Source organism: Dipodomys spectabilis, unplaced genomic scaffold, assembly GCF_019054845.1.
Source record: "Dipodomys spectabilis isolate Male_0828 unplaced genomic scaffold, ASM1905484v1 ptg000034l, whole genome shotgun sequence".
In the NCBI taxonomy this organism is placed as follows: domain Eukaryota; kingdom Metazoa; phylum Chordata; class Mammalia; order Rodentia; family Heteromyidae; genus Dipodomys; species Dipodomys spectabilis.
The window spans coordinates 4001955-4019877 of record NW_024870711.1 but is presented as its reverse complement, the minus strand read 5'-3'; the positions used below and the strand labels follow the sequence as shown (position 1 = coordinate 4019877).

General features: G+C 44.4%; 1 protein-coding gene and 2 gene segments (V, D, J or C); 1 reads left to right on the top strand and 2 right to left on the bottom strand.

The window, feature by feature from the left end:
- LOC122105767 (cationic trypsin-3) overlaps positions 1–17923 on the top strand; it is a 229544-nt gene that overhangs the window by 187725 nt on the left and 23896 nt on the right. The gene's annotated exons all lie outside the window — the stretch shown is intronic.
- LOC122105795 lies at positions 294–1129 on the bottom strand. The segment is given in 2 exon segments: positions 294–709; positions 812–1129. Coding segments are annotated over 2 exon segments (465 nt in total).
- LOC122105794 lies at positions 7108–7697 on the bottom strand. The segment is given in 2 exon segments: positions 7108–7445; positions 7549–7697. Coding segments are annotated over 2 exon segments (384 nt in total).

The window sequence follows — 17923 nt, the reverse complement described above, 5'->3', positions numbered from 1 at the left end:
TCAATGTGCAGAGAGCTTGGGTTACAATAGTGAGAATTACACAATCGAATTTCCTTCAGACCTCAGATGATATGTTGCAAGATGTGTGGCAGAGAAAAATGAAATGGCATCTCATCTTAGCTAGGTGAGATCTTCAGGGTCCTTCATGGATTCATAAATCCCTGAGTCCCTGGGTGTCTTGATTAGGAAGTACAACTCTAGTTGAGAAGTCGAATTCTGTAAGTCTTGCTGTGTACAGTAATGAAGAATTTGTCCATTTGGTGAACAGGAAGGCAGGGCCATAGTTGGAACATTCATTCTGGTCCCAAGGGCTGGGGAATGGGGGCACAGGCAGGAGTGAACACAAGGCCACCGCCGCTTCCTGGCTGGCCGGGAGGTTTGTGTACAGGAAGGCAGTGAATCTGCAAGGCTGTGTCTTGGCTGCTGGCACAGAGATACATGGCAGAATCTTCTAGTTCTGGGAACTTGACATGAAGGTTTAAACGAGCTTTGTCTGGAGCTTCTGGTGAGAAGCGACCTGGGACTGTTTCATTGAGATTGAGTTCCTTGTTATAGTAGATAAACATGAGCTTCAGCAGTTGCTTGGAGTCTTGCTTATACCAGTACATAGCATTGTGGCCCAGATTCTGTCTACAGTTTAGTGACTTTTTGTTTCCCACCTGTGTAACAAGATATTTTGGATCCTGGGAAACAGCTGTGTCCAAGGAGCCTGTGATAGAGAGAAGAAGGATTCAGGCAAATGGCAGGAGGAAGACACTGCTGTAGGCATAGTCCAAGAACGAAGTGCCATGTCACCGGTGCCCGGACTCACCTGCTCTCAGAAGACAGAGGGCCACACAGCAGAGGAGCCTGCAGCCCATGATCCTGTCAGGCAGGCTAGGCAAGGCGGTAGCTCAGGATCTTCTTCAGCAGAAAGACCAGGATGCAAGTTTCCCTGCTGCTGATAGGTGCTTTTCCTGTGATGTCATGGCCTTCAATGTCCCTCCTATTGACATCTCTGACAGCTCTAGCAGCTGCCTTTCTGTCCCCTTTCCCTTCCCTAGGAGCTCTATTTTTCCTTGTTTGCTCTCCTTTCCCTACTTCTGTCTCAGGGTAAGATGAGATTCCCCACTGAAGCCCTTGTCTTTCCCGCCACACCAGTGCACAAGCAGTCCTCTCCAATCTTGGTTCCTGTAAAGGCTTTATGTATACTCAGTAGCCAACAGACTACCAGGTTATAGACAAGAGATGGGCCTCACCCAATGGCTGTCATTCACAGTACATGAATGTGGAGACTGGGCAGTGCTGTGAGCTCTTGAGAGGCCTGGCATGCAGCCCTGCTCCCTGCAATGTGGTCTGCCTCCAGGGCAGGGCTTCATGGCACTTGTCTGTGAGGAGGCAGGGACCGAGAAGTCTTCCTCTGCTGGGGACAAAGTGAATGTGGAGGCCAGCAAAACCATGTGGAAGCTCAGGAAAATCTAAGTGGGATTATTTATGCCTCTGTTCATGAGACATAGTTCCTCTGATTTGGTACATGGTTTGCATCCCAGTGCCTGGCCGAGAATTTATCAACCTTGGCATCGTTTGCATTCAGCATGGGGTAATTCTTTGTTGTGGGGACGTCCTGTACACTGAAGGACCCTCAGCAGAGGGTCAGAGCCCTTGGCCTCGCCCACCTCATGCTCCTACTGTGACAACCAAGCAACTTTTCCAACAAGGCCTAATCTCCCCAGTGGAGAACCACTTCCCCTTATTTTCCCCAAGGAACCTGATCCTTTACCACCTCCCTGCCTTTTAGTCCCAGTCTTTGGGGACTGATGTATTGTGTGCAATGGTCACATCTCTGTGTCCTCTGTTACTCCTGAACTCCAGGAGTAACACCAGGGAACTAGGATTGTTAGAAGGTACCTGATACACACACACACACACACACACACACACACACACATTTCACACACTTTAATACTGTCACTACCCATTGTTGAGTACGTTGGTGATATTATTATTCTTGTTGCTGCTGCTGTTGTTTGAAATAAGATCTTTTTAAAAAATTTAAAGTAGTTGTACAAAGAGATTCTGATTCCACAAGTCTGATTATGCATACATGGCATCTTGATCAATGTCACCCAATACATCACAAGAGAGAGTCTTGCTATGCAGCCCAGATGAACCTGGAATCCATGATCTTCCTGGCTCAGCTTGGAATAAAGGCATACCCCCCCCCCCCTTCGCAGACACACTACAGGCTTCCGGCTAAACCCCTCTAAACCTACCCAGCCAGGTGGGTTCTATAACATTTTACTCAGCATAGAATGAGTATTAGAGTTCAAGCTGTGAAGAATGGAAAAATGGCTACCACTCTTACTGGAACTTAGAGCATATTTTATTTGTTGCAGTCACTGAACGCCAAGTTAGTTCAAAGACTAAGGGAGACAATAATGTTGCTGTCATGATGCATATACTCTTCTAGGAATAAAATATAAATGCTTGTTCTTGAGATGAGATGCTAGATTAATACTTTATATGGCATCCCATACACTGTAACCCAATTTTCAGTGCATTGTCCAGTTCTTACATTCTAGATTATTCAGCAATGTCCCTAGCACCTACCTAATTGTCCCACCCAGCTTCCATGTGAAGCCTTGCAAAGGGGGAGAGAGAAGTACAGTGGCCAGAAGGCACATAATGGTAAGTATAAAGAAATAACTCATAAAGAATGAACCATTCTTGAAAAATAGGTCTCAGACAAGTAAGACAAGTAAGATACTTGTTATGCATGTTTTGACATCATCAGTTGGAGAAGATGCTGAAATAAAACTTTATTATTAAGAAGCTTGCCTAAAATTGGGTGATATTGGTTTAGGGTATTGTTTTAGATATTTTATAAGAGAATCAGGAGGCAATAATTTTTATTATCCATCAAGAATAGTCAAAGGAGTACAGGCACCAGTGGTTTATACCTGTAATCCTAGCTACTCAGGAGGCTGAAATCTGAGCATCACAGTTCAAAGCCAGCCCAGGCAGGAAAAGACCATGAGACTCTTATGTCTAACCACCGGAAAACCAGAAGTGGCACGGTGGCTCAAAGTGGCAGAGCACTAGCCTTGAGTTGAAAGAGCTGAGGGACAGTGCCCAGGCCCTGAGTTCAAGCCCATGACCAACCTCCCCAAAACAGTCAAAGGAATAATAAGAAGCAACTTGGTGAACTTTTACACTTGCTTTTCTGAAAGAGCCAGCTGAATCAAAGAAAGGGCAAGTGAAGAAAAAGTTCCCAATGCTGATGCTAGAATCCCTGACAACTTCATCAAGAAGGGAGATGAGCGAAGGAAAATGAAACCATTTCTGAAGTAATTCTAGCTTACTGTTGAGAATTATAGCCCAGCGGAAAGGAATAAGGCAGAAGGCTAAAAAGACCTAAAATACAGGGGAAGTAGACTGAATGACATCCAAATACATATTTTAGATATGGGTCCTAATTTTCACTTTCCCTCAAGCTCCATCTTTCCTTTGGGTCCCAAAGTCTTCATGGGAAAAGTGTGTGTGTGTGTGTGTGTGTGTGTGTGTGTGTATGTTTTACAAGTGAACTCTTTGAAACAAAAGCTGCATTACAGCCCTTGCTTCCTGGGAATCTCACTGGAACACTGATCTATCTGGAGGCACTCTCTTCTAGATACTCCCTGAGAACTCGGGAGGGAGGTGGACACTGAACAGGGTAAGCTGGGAAAGCAGCACGGAGGGTGAGTTGTTTAGACCCAGTCACTTCACTGGGACCAAGGCCCAGAAGAATTTGATCATTAGATTCTGTCTCTCTATTCACTGGTGCTCCAGGTCAGTGGCTCAGGTCTTCAAAGGGACCAGAACTATGGCAACCATTTCACCGTGTTCCTGTTACTGATGATGTTGACTTGGATGAAAAATCAGTTTTTCTTCCTGACAAAAATATGGGTCAGCATACACATCATCCCATGCAATTCTATGCCTGCATAGGGACCCAAAGCTAACTGGTTTCCAAGCAGAAACGCCAATCAAAAACAGTCAGGAGTCATTTTGAGGATGTTTGGCTTTTCCCGATGTTAATGATCAGTTCATATGCTTTCCTGCTTAGCTGTGAAATTCTATCTAGTCTCTTAAAATATTTACATCTACTATCCCCCACAGTCTATAGATCATAAATATTGAGTCAATAGTCATTTGAAAGTAACACTCATAAACTTTATTTATGTTTTTACTCATCAATTTAAAATGTAATACTCTTATATGAAGCATTTTTTTTGGCTTTTGAAATAATGTAGGTCATCTTGTTTTCTTTTTAATTGGGAAGAAAATGTAGATGTTTTGTGGGGTGATGGTGAGGAGATCAAGAAGATGGAATTCTCACTCCTGTTACATTCAATCACTCTTATGGTTTGGGGCTTAAACTGTGAGCTCTGCCAGGGCACCGGTGGCTCACGCCTGTAATCCTAGCAACTCAGGAGGCTGAGATCTGAGGATCACAGTTCAAAGCCAGGCTGGGCAGGCAAGTCCGTGAGAATCTTATCTCCAATTAACCACCAGAAACCAGAAGTGGTGCTGTGGCTCAAGTGGTAGAGCGGTAGCCTTGAGCTGAAGAGCTGAGGCCTGGAGTTCAAGACCCACGACTGACCCAAAAAAAAACCAAATGTGTGAGTGCCTACATTTTCGGATTGGTGAACCTTTAGATAGATTGTGTTAATGGCTCTTCACACTGAAAGTTTAACACTTAACAATGAGTTGGCTATGTTTACAAGAGTTCCTTGTCACCTTCCTCAGAGAACTGAAAAAGCAACCTTTGCAGACAGGCGAAGTGTTCCTGTTAAATGTTTAGTCCATGGTAGAAGATGTATGGTGGCATGGACCGGTATTATAAAATCTAGTTTCTGCTGACTAGCAGCTAGATTCCACACAAAAGGCATGTCACTTCTTTCTTAGAGGCAAAGGAAATTTTAGATGACCTTTGAAGGTATAATAGGAGTCTTGCATCCTGGGTGTCTGTCCACAGCAGCTGCCTTCCATCCCTAGGCGCTTCAGCATCATCCACTCATCTGAGCACTATAGCTTCCATGGGTTTCTGTAGATAGACGTAGAAGCTTGGGAGAAAGAGAGAGAGAGAGAGAGAGACAGAGAGACAGAGAAACAGAGAGAGAGAGAGACTGTTGCTATTTTGTTATCATTAGTATTTCTGCCATGTAATCAAACCAATTTCTGAAAACAGCTTAATGTTCTGATACTCTGGAGTGAGGAAATGGGGCTCAGGGGCCTTTATCCTGCTTAGTAGGATTCTCTCAACTATTACTATTTCTGCAAGCCCCTCCCCCCCTCCAACCTCATTGCTGGGTCACAGCCGGGTTGGGAGGGACTGGGCTGAACTGAGACGGAGGCCCAGCTCAGCAACCAACTGAACAGGGCCTCCACCTGGCCCTTCCTGTGGGTTCCCAACTCTCCCAGCTCAAGCATGCCTTTCTAATCCAGGCATGCAGCCAGTGTGGCAGTGAAGGCTGTTTTCTGCACAACAGTGCAGAGTGAGGTCTGATTTAGTCCCTGACAAGAAAGATGGCCTTGGCTCACAGACCACACTTCTTCCTGTGTTGTAAACCAGCCTGAGCCCTCCCTTAACCCTCTCTTAACCAGCAAATTCTCTCAGGGCTTCCTCAGAGTGCCTCAATCTCCATAATGTCACAGCTCCCCCTGGTGGCCACAGTAATATGAAGATAACATGCTTCGTATTTGAATGCAGAGAGCAGTCAGGAAATGAAACCCCAATGTGGGCTTTTGCTCTGCTTCACACGGAAGGCATTTGGGAGACAGGAAGAGCAGGCAAGGGCTCTCTCTGACCTCAAACCACCTGTTAATGTCCTCCCAAAGGAACTCAGTTGTCCTGAAATCCCTCCCTAAGAGTCATAATTTTGCTTATGTGTAGCAGTGGGATGGAACCCAGGGCCTTGTGTGCACTAGGCAAGCACTCTCCCATTGAGCTACCTCTCTGGCCTTGTGGGCTCACAGTTGCATGTACTATTTAGAGGTGGGGAAATTGAAGAAGAGGAGGCTAGACGGAGGAAGTAGATCACTGAGGGCATGACCTTGGAGAGCCCCTGGGCTTGCCCAAACCACCCCCTTTGCAGATACCACTTAGTGGGCAGCCTGTTGTGCCATGTGCTCTGCCTTCATGCTCTGCCTGGACCTCCAACAGCAAGTAAGGCTGGAATACTACTGGAGCCAGGGGGCTCATGGGAACCAACGTCTCTGCCACTCTGATTCTCCATCGCCTCTTTGCATTCTGCAGGCCCAGTCCCAGTGTGTGGCATAACATTTCATTGTTTGATGTGCTTTCAGATAAGCCATTTAATATGAATAGAACGGTAAATATTGTTCTTGATGGGTTGTGTTCTTTTATGCCTCTACTATAAAAACAAAAAAAAACTTCCTCAAGTGAATGCTAAAAATATTCTCCTGAATTAATTCAGGCACATTTTAAGTTTTGCCTTTCCCATTTGAGAATAAGTAGAGGTGAAATACTTTTTTTTTTGTGGAATGAGAGGAAAGTGGAGACAGAAATAAGAGGGATAGATATATGACAGAAATAAGAGGGATAGACACAAGTGAGCGCTTGTGTACACAAGATTTCCAGGTAGAAACCAGCATGACACAGGCGAGGAACAAACTAGATGTGGGTTAAGTGTGGCTGGACCAGAGGCCTATGATGACACGGAATGTGAAATGTGGATAGAGAGACAAACAAAGGGCGGAAGATGCAGGACTTCATGATGCTGGGTTCCTATAGTATAGATCCTATCAGTGAAGGAGTTTGTAAGGTGGAAGCCTAGGGGGTCCATGAAGACTGGAGTCCAGAGTTGAAAGGCAAAGGATGGCTCTGAGATCATCAAGGGAAACACCATGAGTCATAACTAAATCTGCACTATCATGTTTACTACTAGAAAGAGGGAGCTCATCCAGAAAAGGGCATTGGGATGACGTCTGTTCAGGCTGAGGGTAGCATGAGAAAGAGCTCTGCACTGATGTGCCTTTACCGTGAAATGTGCAGGCTGAAAGGGGCTCCGTCTCTGTGACTGAGTCGGAACGTCAAAGGGGCGAGCAGATGCCCTCCGTCTCCCCTCACACTTTCTGTGCAGAGAGGAGGCAGCCCCGCAGCACTGTGGAGAAACGGCTGGCACACCAGTACACAGCTGTGTGGGAGGGGGTGGCTGAGTCCACAGTGAGGGAGAAGTCCTCCGTGCGTGGTCTGGACACGCTGTACCCATCGGGGATGTCTCCTTTTTCCGTGTTGCTCTCTCCATTTGAGTAATGGAGCAGCCTCAGCCCATGCCCAGGGTCTTGTCGATACCAGTACATGTAGTCATGGTTGTCATTCTGGCGACAACTCAAATTCACCTGTCTTCCTGTCTCTGTGAGCTTGTGTCTTGGACGTTGGGTGATGGCAGCCTCCATGTGTCCTGTAATAGAGAATGACCCAAGCCTGAAGAGGCCTCTCAAGGAGAAGCCTGGGATGCCCAGGGTTGGTGGTGGATGACCTGCCCACCTGTGGCCATCCCTCACCTGCCCACAGGAGACATAAGGCCACGTGGAAGAGCTTGGTGCCCATCTCAGGAGCCGGACACCCTCCTGTGTCTCCCAGCCTTCTTTGGAGGAAAAAGAAGGTGGCTTCTCAGTGACTCCGTGAGATCACCTTCCCCCACCAATGCTCCCACAGCTCACGTGAGGCCTCCCTTCTGTAACCACACATCTTGATGTAATGTGGGGGAGACTGTCTGTAACTGGGGAAGGACAGAGCACCGGAAGTAGAACAGGAGTGTACAGCACAGAGAGGAGGTGCTTGTTTGTGCCAATTATGTGTCTTCTCTTGGGGTGAGTGCCTCTCTCCTTCTCTATCCATTCTAGAAGTGACAATTGTGGCGGTTCACTACCTGTTGGGCTAAAGCACCTTTCGGAAGATTCTTCATACCCAAGATGATCAGTAACAATACTCTCACAATATTTGATCAAAGAAAGGAAAACTGGAAGGGTGATTATAACAGAGGTTTATCAGCAGCAGCAGGAGGAGGAGGAGTACTTTATGAGTGCTCTAACAATGCTTAATTTCTGTCCCAGTGCCTGAAAGAGATCGAGGGCCTTACAATCTTTTTTTTTTCCTTTTATTGTATGCCTTCTAACCTTTCCATTACATGAAGAATAATCCGGCAGAACATTGAAATTGTTTGGGAAAGACAGAAGATAGCTGTGACTCAGGGAGCATGTTTCTGTAACCCGTTATTCAAGATGAAGGGGGTAATAGGTACAGGGAAGGTCTAGATCAAGCTGAGACAATACAGCTCAAAGGAGATGACTATATGCATGGGAACTAATGAGCAGAGATGGCCCCATTTTTCTAGGTGCATTTGGGTAGACAAGTTTATGTGAACATGGAGAGCAAGGATGGTGAGTTAAAAACAGCAGAAAGATAATACTGATCCTCACAGAAGGAGGAGTTAAATTGAGAGATAGAGGGAAATGGTTGGTGTCTTATATGTACCTCATTGAGTTTTTAAATTAAAAATCAGTTTAAACTATAAGAAAGCTCAAGTGTCACACCTTGGACCAGGTGACATAATTTATAATTTCTAAATGGGCAATGCATAGAAAGGCTTGGCAAAGGGAGGCCTGATGAAGACTAGGTTCTTGAATGAACTGAGGTTAAATTGTGCATGGTAAGCAACCACGGCTTCTAGTGTTTGTGGCTGGTCTCTGTCTCTGGAGGTGGAGGAACAAAGAGCATGACACACTAGACGTTGCTGTCAGTCTCTGGTGACTGTGAGTTCACATGGCTTCTGTCTCAGAGCATCTGATTACTCGGAGTGACCACTGCTCTTACATTCCAGAATGGGTCCTGAGTAATCTTCCATTTGAAAACCAAACCAAATGAACATATTCTAATTCCTTCATTTCAAAATTTGGTAAGTGGTAAGTTCCCTTGTGTTTTTTTTTTCCTTTCATTTTTCAGGCTCCAGGAAGGCTCTTCTTTGTATGTCTAAAACTATGTACTAATGTCACATGCCATGATAACGTTATTCTGGAGTTCATCAGGGGGCCACAGCTTTGGCTGTGGGAAGAGATGTCCCTAGGGAAGATGTTCTTGCTTTAGCCTTTTAAGGCTTGATTCATTGAAATAAGTAGTCTATTTTTGGTCCTTACTGCCAGCAGAGATTAAAATGTATTAGCCTCTAAGCATAGATATAAATCATTCAGGCAAAAATGAGAGCTTTCTTCTATCTTAGGGCAAACCTAGGTGATCTTTTATTAGATTATTTCTAGCCCGAAGGATTCATGATTCTTTAAGAACTAGTAGAAGGAGCTTTGCTGGCATCACTATGGTCTTTCCTAAGTAGTATGAAGAAAAGCAGATAGAAGCAAAGGACGCTGCTCAGTATCTTTTATTACAACATGATGTAAGACCAGAATCCAAGAAGAAAGGAGACAAAAAGAAGACTAGCCATGGCTGGGGATGGGAAGATAGGAAGCTCACCCTGCAGACAGACATGGGATCCACTTAAACTGCCATGACAAAGATTGGTCACTTCTGCCCAAGACTCACCTGATCTTAGGAGATGATAGGATGGAAGTGCCCGGATAATGTGTTCAGACCTGTGGCAAGACAAGTGGGAATCCAGATAAGGCTTTCAGGATAGATCGGCCATTAGAACCTGGTACTGCTCTGGGCACAGACAGTAAAGTTGAGTCACAGAAACACGTGCACTCCCTACGGTGATGTTTAGGGTCTAGGGATTAGGACAGATTTCTGCCAAATAATGACATAAATTCATGTAAAACAGCGACCGCACTAAACGCGGTGGATATTATAGGCCATGAGCACCTATCACATTGGGAGTTGTGGGTTAGAGGAATAGTATACGTAAAGTGCCAGGATAGAGAAAAGAGAATGGAAGGGATGGGTTGGCTCAGAGAATCTGGCCTGAAAGAGGAAGAACATTGTAGTCCTTGAAGAACATGTTGCTCATGAGGGACAAAGTGAGATAGAGCTCCTATTAGTGAAGCCAAAATGAAGGTGCTGGGAGTCAGGGCAGAGCCAAGAAGTAGACACAGTGGAACAAGGTGGAGACCATGGTAAGCATGGGCTGGAGAAGATGGAATCATAAAGCACCAATGGAGAAAAGAATGTAGATTTGTGGTGCCAAAAACCCCCAACTTTGCTCCGAGGAGAGAGAAGTAATCACAGCCCTTCTGAGCTCAGAGCTGAGGCAGCTCAGGGTCAGAGCTACAGAGGGTCACAAAAGGGTAGGTTTCACTTATTTTCATTGCTTCCTGGTGCATCCTCTCACCTGGCCAAGACCAACCTGGGGAAGAACCCAGCACTGAGCCACACAAGACTCTAGGAGAAGTCCCATGGAACCATGTCTTCCTCTGGCTGGCTTGTGATCTCAGAAAGACAAGGTCATATGTGTTTTGTATTGGGCCCTGTGAATAGCAAGAAATGTGTATGGAGTGACTGCTGAAACAAGAAATCACAAGAAGTTTGGGAGCACCTGCCAGACATTCGGGCAGCATGTCTGGCTTGGAGAGTGAGTAAAACCAGGGAAGATTTTTCTTCTTCTGTGAGTGCTACCCTAGGCCAGCTTTAGTTCAATCCTAGTTCAGCCACGGCTAACAATCACAGGGCACTTCAATGTCTCCTTTCATACTGATCTCATTCTCTGAAGGTTGGGTCATTCTATCATCTAGGAAGTCCATGAGAGAAAGAGCTAGATCAGGAATTTCCAGTACTAAACCAATGCAAAGGCTTTGATTAGGGTTTTAGAGGACTCACTTCCCTTAAGAGCCTGGTGACCATGGCAGGGGCAGGGAAGAATGGGAGAGTGATGAGGAAGTCTTCAGTTGTGTACTGGGGAATGAAGACCTGGATGTAGTAGAGGGGGGTGGAGATGTTTGTCCCCACCTTCCCCTATCTCTCTCCCCTTTCCTACCTTCCACTGAACCTTCATCTACATGATCTTTTTGATGGACAGCTTTGTATGACAACCACTATAACTTTGCCTATGTCCATTTTTGTTTGTTTGTTTTGTTTTGTTTTTGCTTTAAGCTCAGGTTTTCAAACTCAAGGAAACTCTTTTTTTAAGGCTCTTTGATCTTATATCTGTTTTCCTGCTTTAAGCTCAGGTTTTCAAATTCAGGGAACTTTTTTTTTTTTTAAGGATTTTTGCTCGACATTGAACATGCCTCCTTCCTTCTCATTCTCAGTTTCTACTTTGCTTCTTACAGGAATCATACAAATTTCTCATTAGTCATGTAAGGGAAAATTGAAAATTTACCAGAACAAATGAAGGTCTTTGTTAGGGGAAGATTTTGATTTATTTGAGATGCAAACAAGATTATAATGTCAGCTGCATCAAACTAGAGTTCACCAAAACGTACCTCAATTTAAAGATAAATTCATAGGCTATAGAATGAAAAGATCCACAAGGATTATAATTGAATATTAAGGAATCCATGTGAAATTCTATGTTCCTCAAAGTTGTGGAGGAAGAGATGTGTTGAGCATGAGTTCTGAGCTATCTTTTTCTTCCCAGCTGGATAATAGGGCTGAGGTTTCATGCTATTAGCCAGGATATAGAATGAGATAATGTAGTAGCTGGGCATATGGAAGATATACAGATTTTATAAACACAGAGAAGTCTATGTCCCAGTTTTCTTTCTTACAAACCATGAAGCCTTGGGAAGATAATTCATTGCCCTTGAACTTCTGTATTTATAAAGGGGAATAAAAATATCTTACTTATGTGATTGTGTCAAAACTTAAGACACAATGTATATGTAGAAAATAATACACATTAAGAACTAAGGGTTTTATGTAATTGTAGCCCCTTTGCATATCACCTTTATAATAACAATAATTTGTTTAAGAAAGAGCTAAGAGTTCAGTGTTTTTGTAAAATTAAACAGGATTGCACAAGCTGTACGATGGTGCCGATAGAGAAGAGCTTTCGGTACACACACTTGAACTTGGCCTTCTTGGTTGGTTTGTTCACAATGCTCTGAGCCAGCGAAAGAAAAGAAGAAGCTAGGAAAGAGCTCAAAACATCCATTGAAAGAGTAAAGCCTGAATAGAAACCCACACTTCTCCCTGTCAACCCCCAATGCAGGAAGTTTGTAAACAACATGGTGATTACAGCAAGGCTTTGCAAACTGCTGGCACAAACACACAGCCAAGTCTTCTCGTTCCAATGTTTAGCTCTGAGCTACAGTCAAGAGAGTGCTGAGCTGAGAATCTGTCAGGGAAGTTTCTTTCTTCTGTCTGCATATGTGAGTAAAACAAAGATTAGCTGGGGGCTCCAGCCAAGGGCCTATGGATAGAAGTACATCCCGAGATTCCCAGGAATTAGGGGCCATCTCAGCATCACTTTCTCTCTACTGTTTTTGTCAGAGTCTGGGATTTGGATGATTTCAATCTCGTAAGGGTCTGGAAGAAAGGCAGGAGGAGAATGAGCATGAGAGGGGATGGGTGGAGCCCCAGCAGAAAACAGAGGACTCTGAAGACCACAAAGTCAGAAAGGTGATGTCCTCCTTGTCTGAAGCACTCACCTGATCTCAGGACACAAAGCATCTCCCAAGGAAGGAGCCTGGAGCTTATGGTCCAGCTGTATTAGGCAGCCTTGAATCTCTGTGCTCAGTGTTTGTGTTCTAAAGGGTAAGTTCTTGTTCTGTCCTATTAATGCTGATTGGAGGATTAAGTTGTGATGTCACTGTCCTCCTACCATCCCGTTGAAGGCTTCCTTCAATCTTCCCCTCCTCCTCTTCACTTACTCGTTTCTTGGCTCCATGCTGAAACTTCTGCCTAGTAGCTGAGAACATGGGGTTTGTGATTAAATAAATCTTCCTACTTGGGCTCAATCCAAATGTATTTATATCACGATGCCAGCTTCAAACCAAAGTTTCTATCTCTCCTTTGCCATTCTCTTTGGCATTCTGAGACTTGTAACATCATGAGATCAGACTGAAAGGGTACTGAAACTGCCTAAAAATTATTATGATTAAAAATGTCCCCCAGAGTAATCCAGGACTTTTTTATCTCCTGCCACAGAGCTAGCGGGCTCATATTCATCACTCTCAGGGGAATCCTTCCTATCTGTGGCATTCTGCATAGTTCATGTTTACCTCTCCAGACCTAACACATCTGCAGATGTGGAGCTCAATGGATTCTCTTAACTAGGTCCCCAGGATATCTCTGTGTGGAAGGAAATGTCAATGGGTAAAACAGGGACAAGCAACTGTCCTAGTTTAGAAGACTTTCCCTAGACTCTTTCTTGCTAGTTCTTAGCATCTACTTTCCCCAAGTAAATGTACAGCGCATTGTGGACAGCTTTCTCCCAAAACCCCATGGTCAGTGGCCCAGGCACTCAATCCCTCTGCTCCTTATTTGAAACAGATGTGAGTACCAGTTGCCACTCCTGCTAGTCCTGATGCTTCTTTCCTCTTGAGTTTCCCCGATCCTGCAATACCTTTGTGAAGCAGTTTTTCTTTTTTTTACCTCTTTCCTCAGTTCTTCTTGAACCCTGATGGACAGACATAGCAAGAGAAAAAGAAAATGAGCATCAGAGAATATATTCTGCCTAAAATTAACAAAAAGTTCCAGCATTCTGCTGTTAGAAATAGCAAGTATTCTAATAGTCTGCAGTTAGTGGTAACAAATTTTCTGACAGTCTGCAATTAGCTTTGATAAGAGAGCCACAGAAACACTGAGAAATAATGTGAAAATAAATGTGACTTCAAAGAGGATATAAGAAAGAACTATTAAATATCTCCACCTATTCTCAGCCAGGGACCTTGGCCTCTGTATAAATAATGAATTAATATTATTTGCCTGCTAACATGTAGAATTCTATCCACTTCTTATTCCTACAGTTATATAGATCATAACTATTTAGTGTCTAGTAATTTCAATGTAACAATTAAAATAAATGTATATTATGGTAACATGATCAAAGTTATCTTGTTTTTGTTGCTGGAAAGATGTTGATGTTGGGGGGAGGATAATTAGTGGAAAAAATCCAGAAGAAGAATCCAGAATTCACATGCTTCACAATAAAATTACTCACTGTTAATATTTAATTTTGAGTTTAAAAGTATTTCCTACATGTTTTTGCTCTGCATAATTTTCCTTAGATTCTCAAAGTGGTTCACAATGCACAAAGTTAAATTTAGATTCTAGTATAGAAAAATTAATTGGCTCTCTCCAGTAGGTTCTTTTATTCTGTTACAAGATAAACTGCAAAACTATCCTTTACAGAAAGGCTAATAGATTTCCAGTTTGGCTGGGTTTTTCCCCTTCAGGCATAGGATACAATCTATTCATTCTCACAGCTGAGTATTCTGAAGGCCCCTCTGCTGCCCAGCTACCAGAGACTACATCCAATAGACTACATCCAATAGACTACATCCAATGGACTACATCCCATAGACTACATCCAATGGAATATTGCTGCATTCCTGGCCTGCTAAGAAAGAAGAAAGTTTGAAATGCTTTTCTAAAGGTGCAATGGGAGCACTGAGTAGAACAAAATGGAGAGTCAAGTTTCAAAGCTGGATGCTGATGTGGCCACTGCTGTGTGCTCTCTGTCACATCATCCAGACACTGTTCCTTCCATGGAACTGTAGTAGGGAGGTCCCTACTCAGGCAGGCAACTAGTCGTCCAGAGTAACAGACCCCACCGCAACAAAGTTGTTAACAAAGAAGCAACTTTATTGAGAAGGTTCCTACACTGACCAGTCAGGGCCGCAGCACAGGCTTGGGAGCTGATACTGCGACCCCGAGTGGCCCCCATGCTTTGGTTTTTCAAGGCAAAATCCATGAGGTCGAGCCTGGTCATGTGCAGGTGACCACTGGGATTGGAACACAAAGGATTGTACAGTCATACCAGACCACACACAGGTGGCCAATGAGGTTACCGTTTATCTGTAATGGCTGTTTAAACCAGCCTACCACCTTGGTTTAAAATGGCACACAAATTTAGTGAGTAAGGCAGGGTCTACCTTTTGGTGGACAAAAGATGGAGTTTACCCTAAGCATGTGCAAAAGGCAGGGTTTGCCATAAGCACGTGGTGTCACCAGTTGGAGCCAGATTACACCTATCTGTTTTATAGGTCCATTTTTAACTCAACAATCAAGGGTGGGTTAGGTTGTTAAGGGGAGGGGGACCAGATGCATTTTTTTCATTCCAGGAACTAGGCCCATTAAGTCTAAGATCCCTAAAAACAAAGGCAAAGTTCAAAATGGAATCATACCAGCTGGGGCCCCATATCAGGGTCCACTTCAGAACTTCGCAGATAGATACAGAAATTGGAGACAGAGACCAGAAGGCTGTCTATTGTGAAGGTCTTGTTTTTGTGGCTGCTGCTATTCTGAGTGAACCATTTTCTCAAACCCAGAAAGGGAATTGCCTACATTGCTGAACAAACCAGCTCCAAGAACCTAGGGAAACACACAAGCAGATGAATAAGAATAAAACCTTTCTAGTTTAATTCACTGATATTTTAGATAGAGATCTGTATCTCCTTTGGCTTTAGTTTAATTCACTGATATTCTAGATAGAGGAATTTGAGATCTGTATCTCCTTTGGCTTGATCAGCAATTTCTTTCTTTTTAAAACAATTTTTGTTAGTCCTGGGCCTTGAACTCAGGGTCTGGGCACTGTCCTTGAACTTTTCTGCTCAAGGCTAGTGCTCTACTTCTTTGAGGCACAGCACCATGTCCAGTTGTCTGGTGGTTAATTGGAGATAAGAATCTTCTAGAATTTCCTGCCTTGCAGGCTTTGAACTACAATCCTCAGATCTCAGCTTCTTCAGTATCTAGGATTACAGGCTTGAGCCATGGACCCCTGGCCTGCATGGTAATTTCTCTAAGTGATTACTTTCTCTGCAAGGTCTGCAAGAACATTAGGCTTGGGGGCTCAACTATGGCAGATATGGAAGGGACTGGGTTAAACCAAGATGGAGGCCTAGCTCAACAACCTCTCTTGTTTCTCTCATAAACAGGTCCTCTACCTGCCCCTGCCTGAAGGCTCCCAACTTCCCCAGCTCCAGCTCTTCTTTCTACACCTACTTCTCCCTCTGTGCAAGCTCACGAGCAGCCAGTGTGTCAGTGCAGGCTGTTTTCTGACACACCACCTGCGCATGTGCACAGAGTGAGGTCTGTATTTAGTCCCTGACATGACAGCCCTGCTCCTTTCCCATGTTGCAAACCAACCCAAACTCTCTCTAAACCCGCTTACATCCAGAGAGTTCTCTGGGGCTTCCCTAGGTTCTAGAATCTCAGTAGTGTTCCAGGTCCTCTTTGTGGCCAGAGGATCCTAGTGCTCACTCAAGTCCTCCAGTAGACAAAGGCAGGAGGGCAGGGGAGCTATCAACACAGGGACAGCCATGGGAATTGAGAGTGTTGTAATTAGCCCCTGCCCTCCAACTCAGGTTTATTCCTCAGTAAGCACCTCTTTAGGGAACTTGGTGCCAACAAGCTAGACATGGCAGGATGGAACCTCCAAGGTCAGGTTTAAGGTCATCAGGAAGAAAAGGCCCCTGGGAATGCTGTTAGAATAATGATGCCGTTGTCTCTGAGGCATTGAAGCCCCATTCACAGGTAAAGAGCTGGAGGCACTGGTCTGACAGGGCTCCCTGCCACTGGTTCAGATGAAGCTGGTGAGGTAAAGCTATAGGTGCCAGAAGCATTCTGAGGAGATTTCAAAATATGGAAATGATTACTCCGCATAATGGAGACCAAAATGTAACATATGGATTGAATAGTCTCTGTCTCCTCTCTGTCTCTTTCTTTCATGGGAGTCTTATCAGATTCACATTTTCCGCAGTGAATGACACATTTAAGGTTCTTTAAAACTCGTTTCTTCTCAATTAGAGATGGTATATGTCATATCTTTTGGAGACATTCGAAAATACTTAGGGGCGTTTTATTCCCTAAAGTGGTTGGACAGATTCCAAATTGTATGCACCATGCACAGGAGATGCTCATTCAAAATAGAAATGGTCCAAGGGCCACCTGAGCCCCTGTTGGTAAAAACTGAATTGGAGATTAGATACCTTAAAAAGATCTGACCCTAATTGGAGGAAGGGCTAGGATCAGGGCTTGGATGTGGCTATTTTTTAGAAAGAGAAGTCAGTAAGAAGGTACCTCCTAGAGAACTAAGGGGCCAGTGTTCAGTGATTCACAGCTGGTGAGCTATTGCCATATCTAATGAGTTGGCAGCTTGTACTGTGGTCTGAAGTTTCTCTCTGAATCTTTTGGAATATTGAACAAAGTCTCTGTTGCCTCTACAGACCCAAGAGGTTCGTGTATAGGGAGGTGCTGATTCTGGCAGGGTTGTGCCTTGGCTGACTCTTCTGGCTCCAAGGTGTTCACAAGAAGGTCCATGTGAGATCTCTCTGGATTTTCAGGTGTGGAGCAATGGGGAATAGTCTCATTTTCAGTGAGTTCTTTATCCTTGTAAGAAATCCTCATGCATTCCCAGGGCTTCTTGGTATTCGGTCTACACCAATAGGCAGCATCGTGTCCCAGGTCCTGCTCCATGTCAGGATTATTTTATTCTCCCTATCATTTGCACCAAGTAATTTGGCATCTGGGTAATTCCAGATTGTCCAAGCTTGTGGAAATAAAAAGCCAAATTTAGACCCAGCCCAGGAGAGGATTTTACAAGGAAGTTCCATGGAAAAAAATCTAGAGGTAGAGAGGACAGGATGTGCTTGCTGTGCCAGAATTTACTGCTCCCCCAGGAAGTGTCCCATAGGAGGACCCTGGGCCCCCTGGGTGGTGTCCCATGGGGTGGGGAGGAGGGGCTGTGCCCCCTCTTGAGCTCCTAACTCTCTGGACATTACCCTAACCCTGACAGGAGGAGGTCTTGCTTGAGAAGTCACAGGCTCC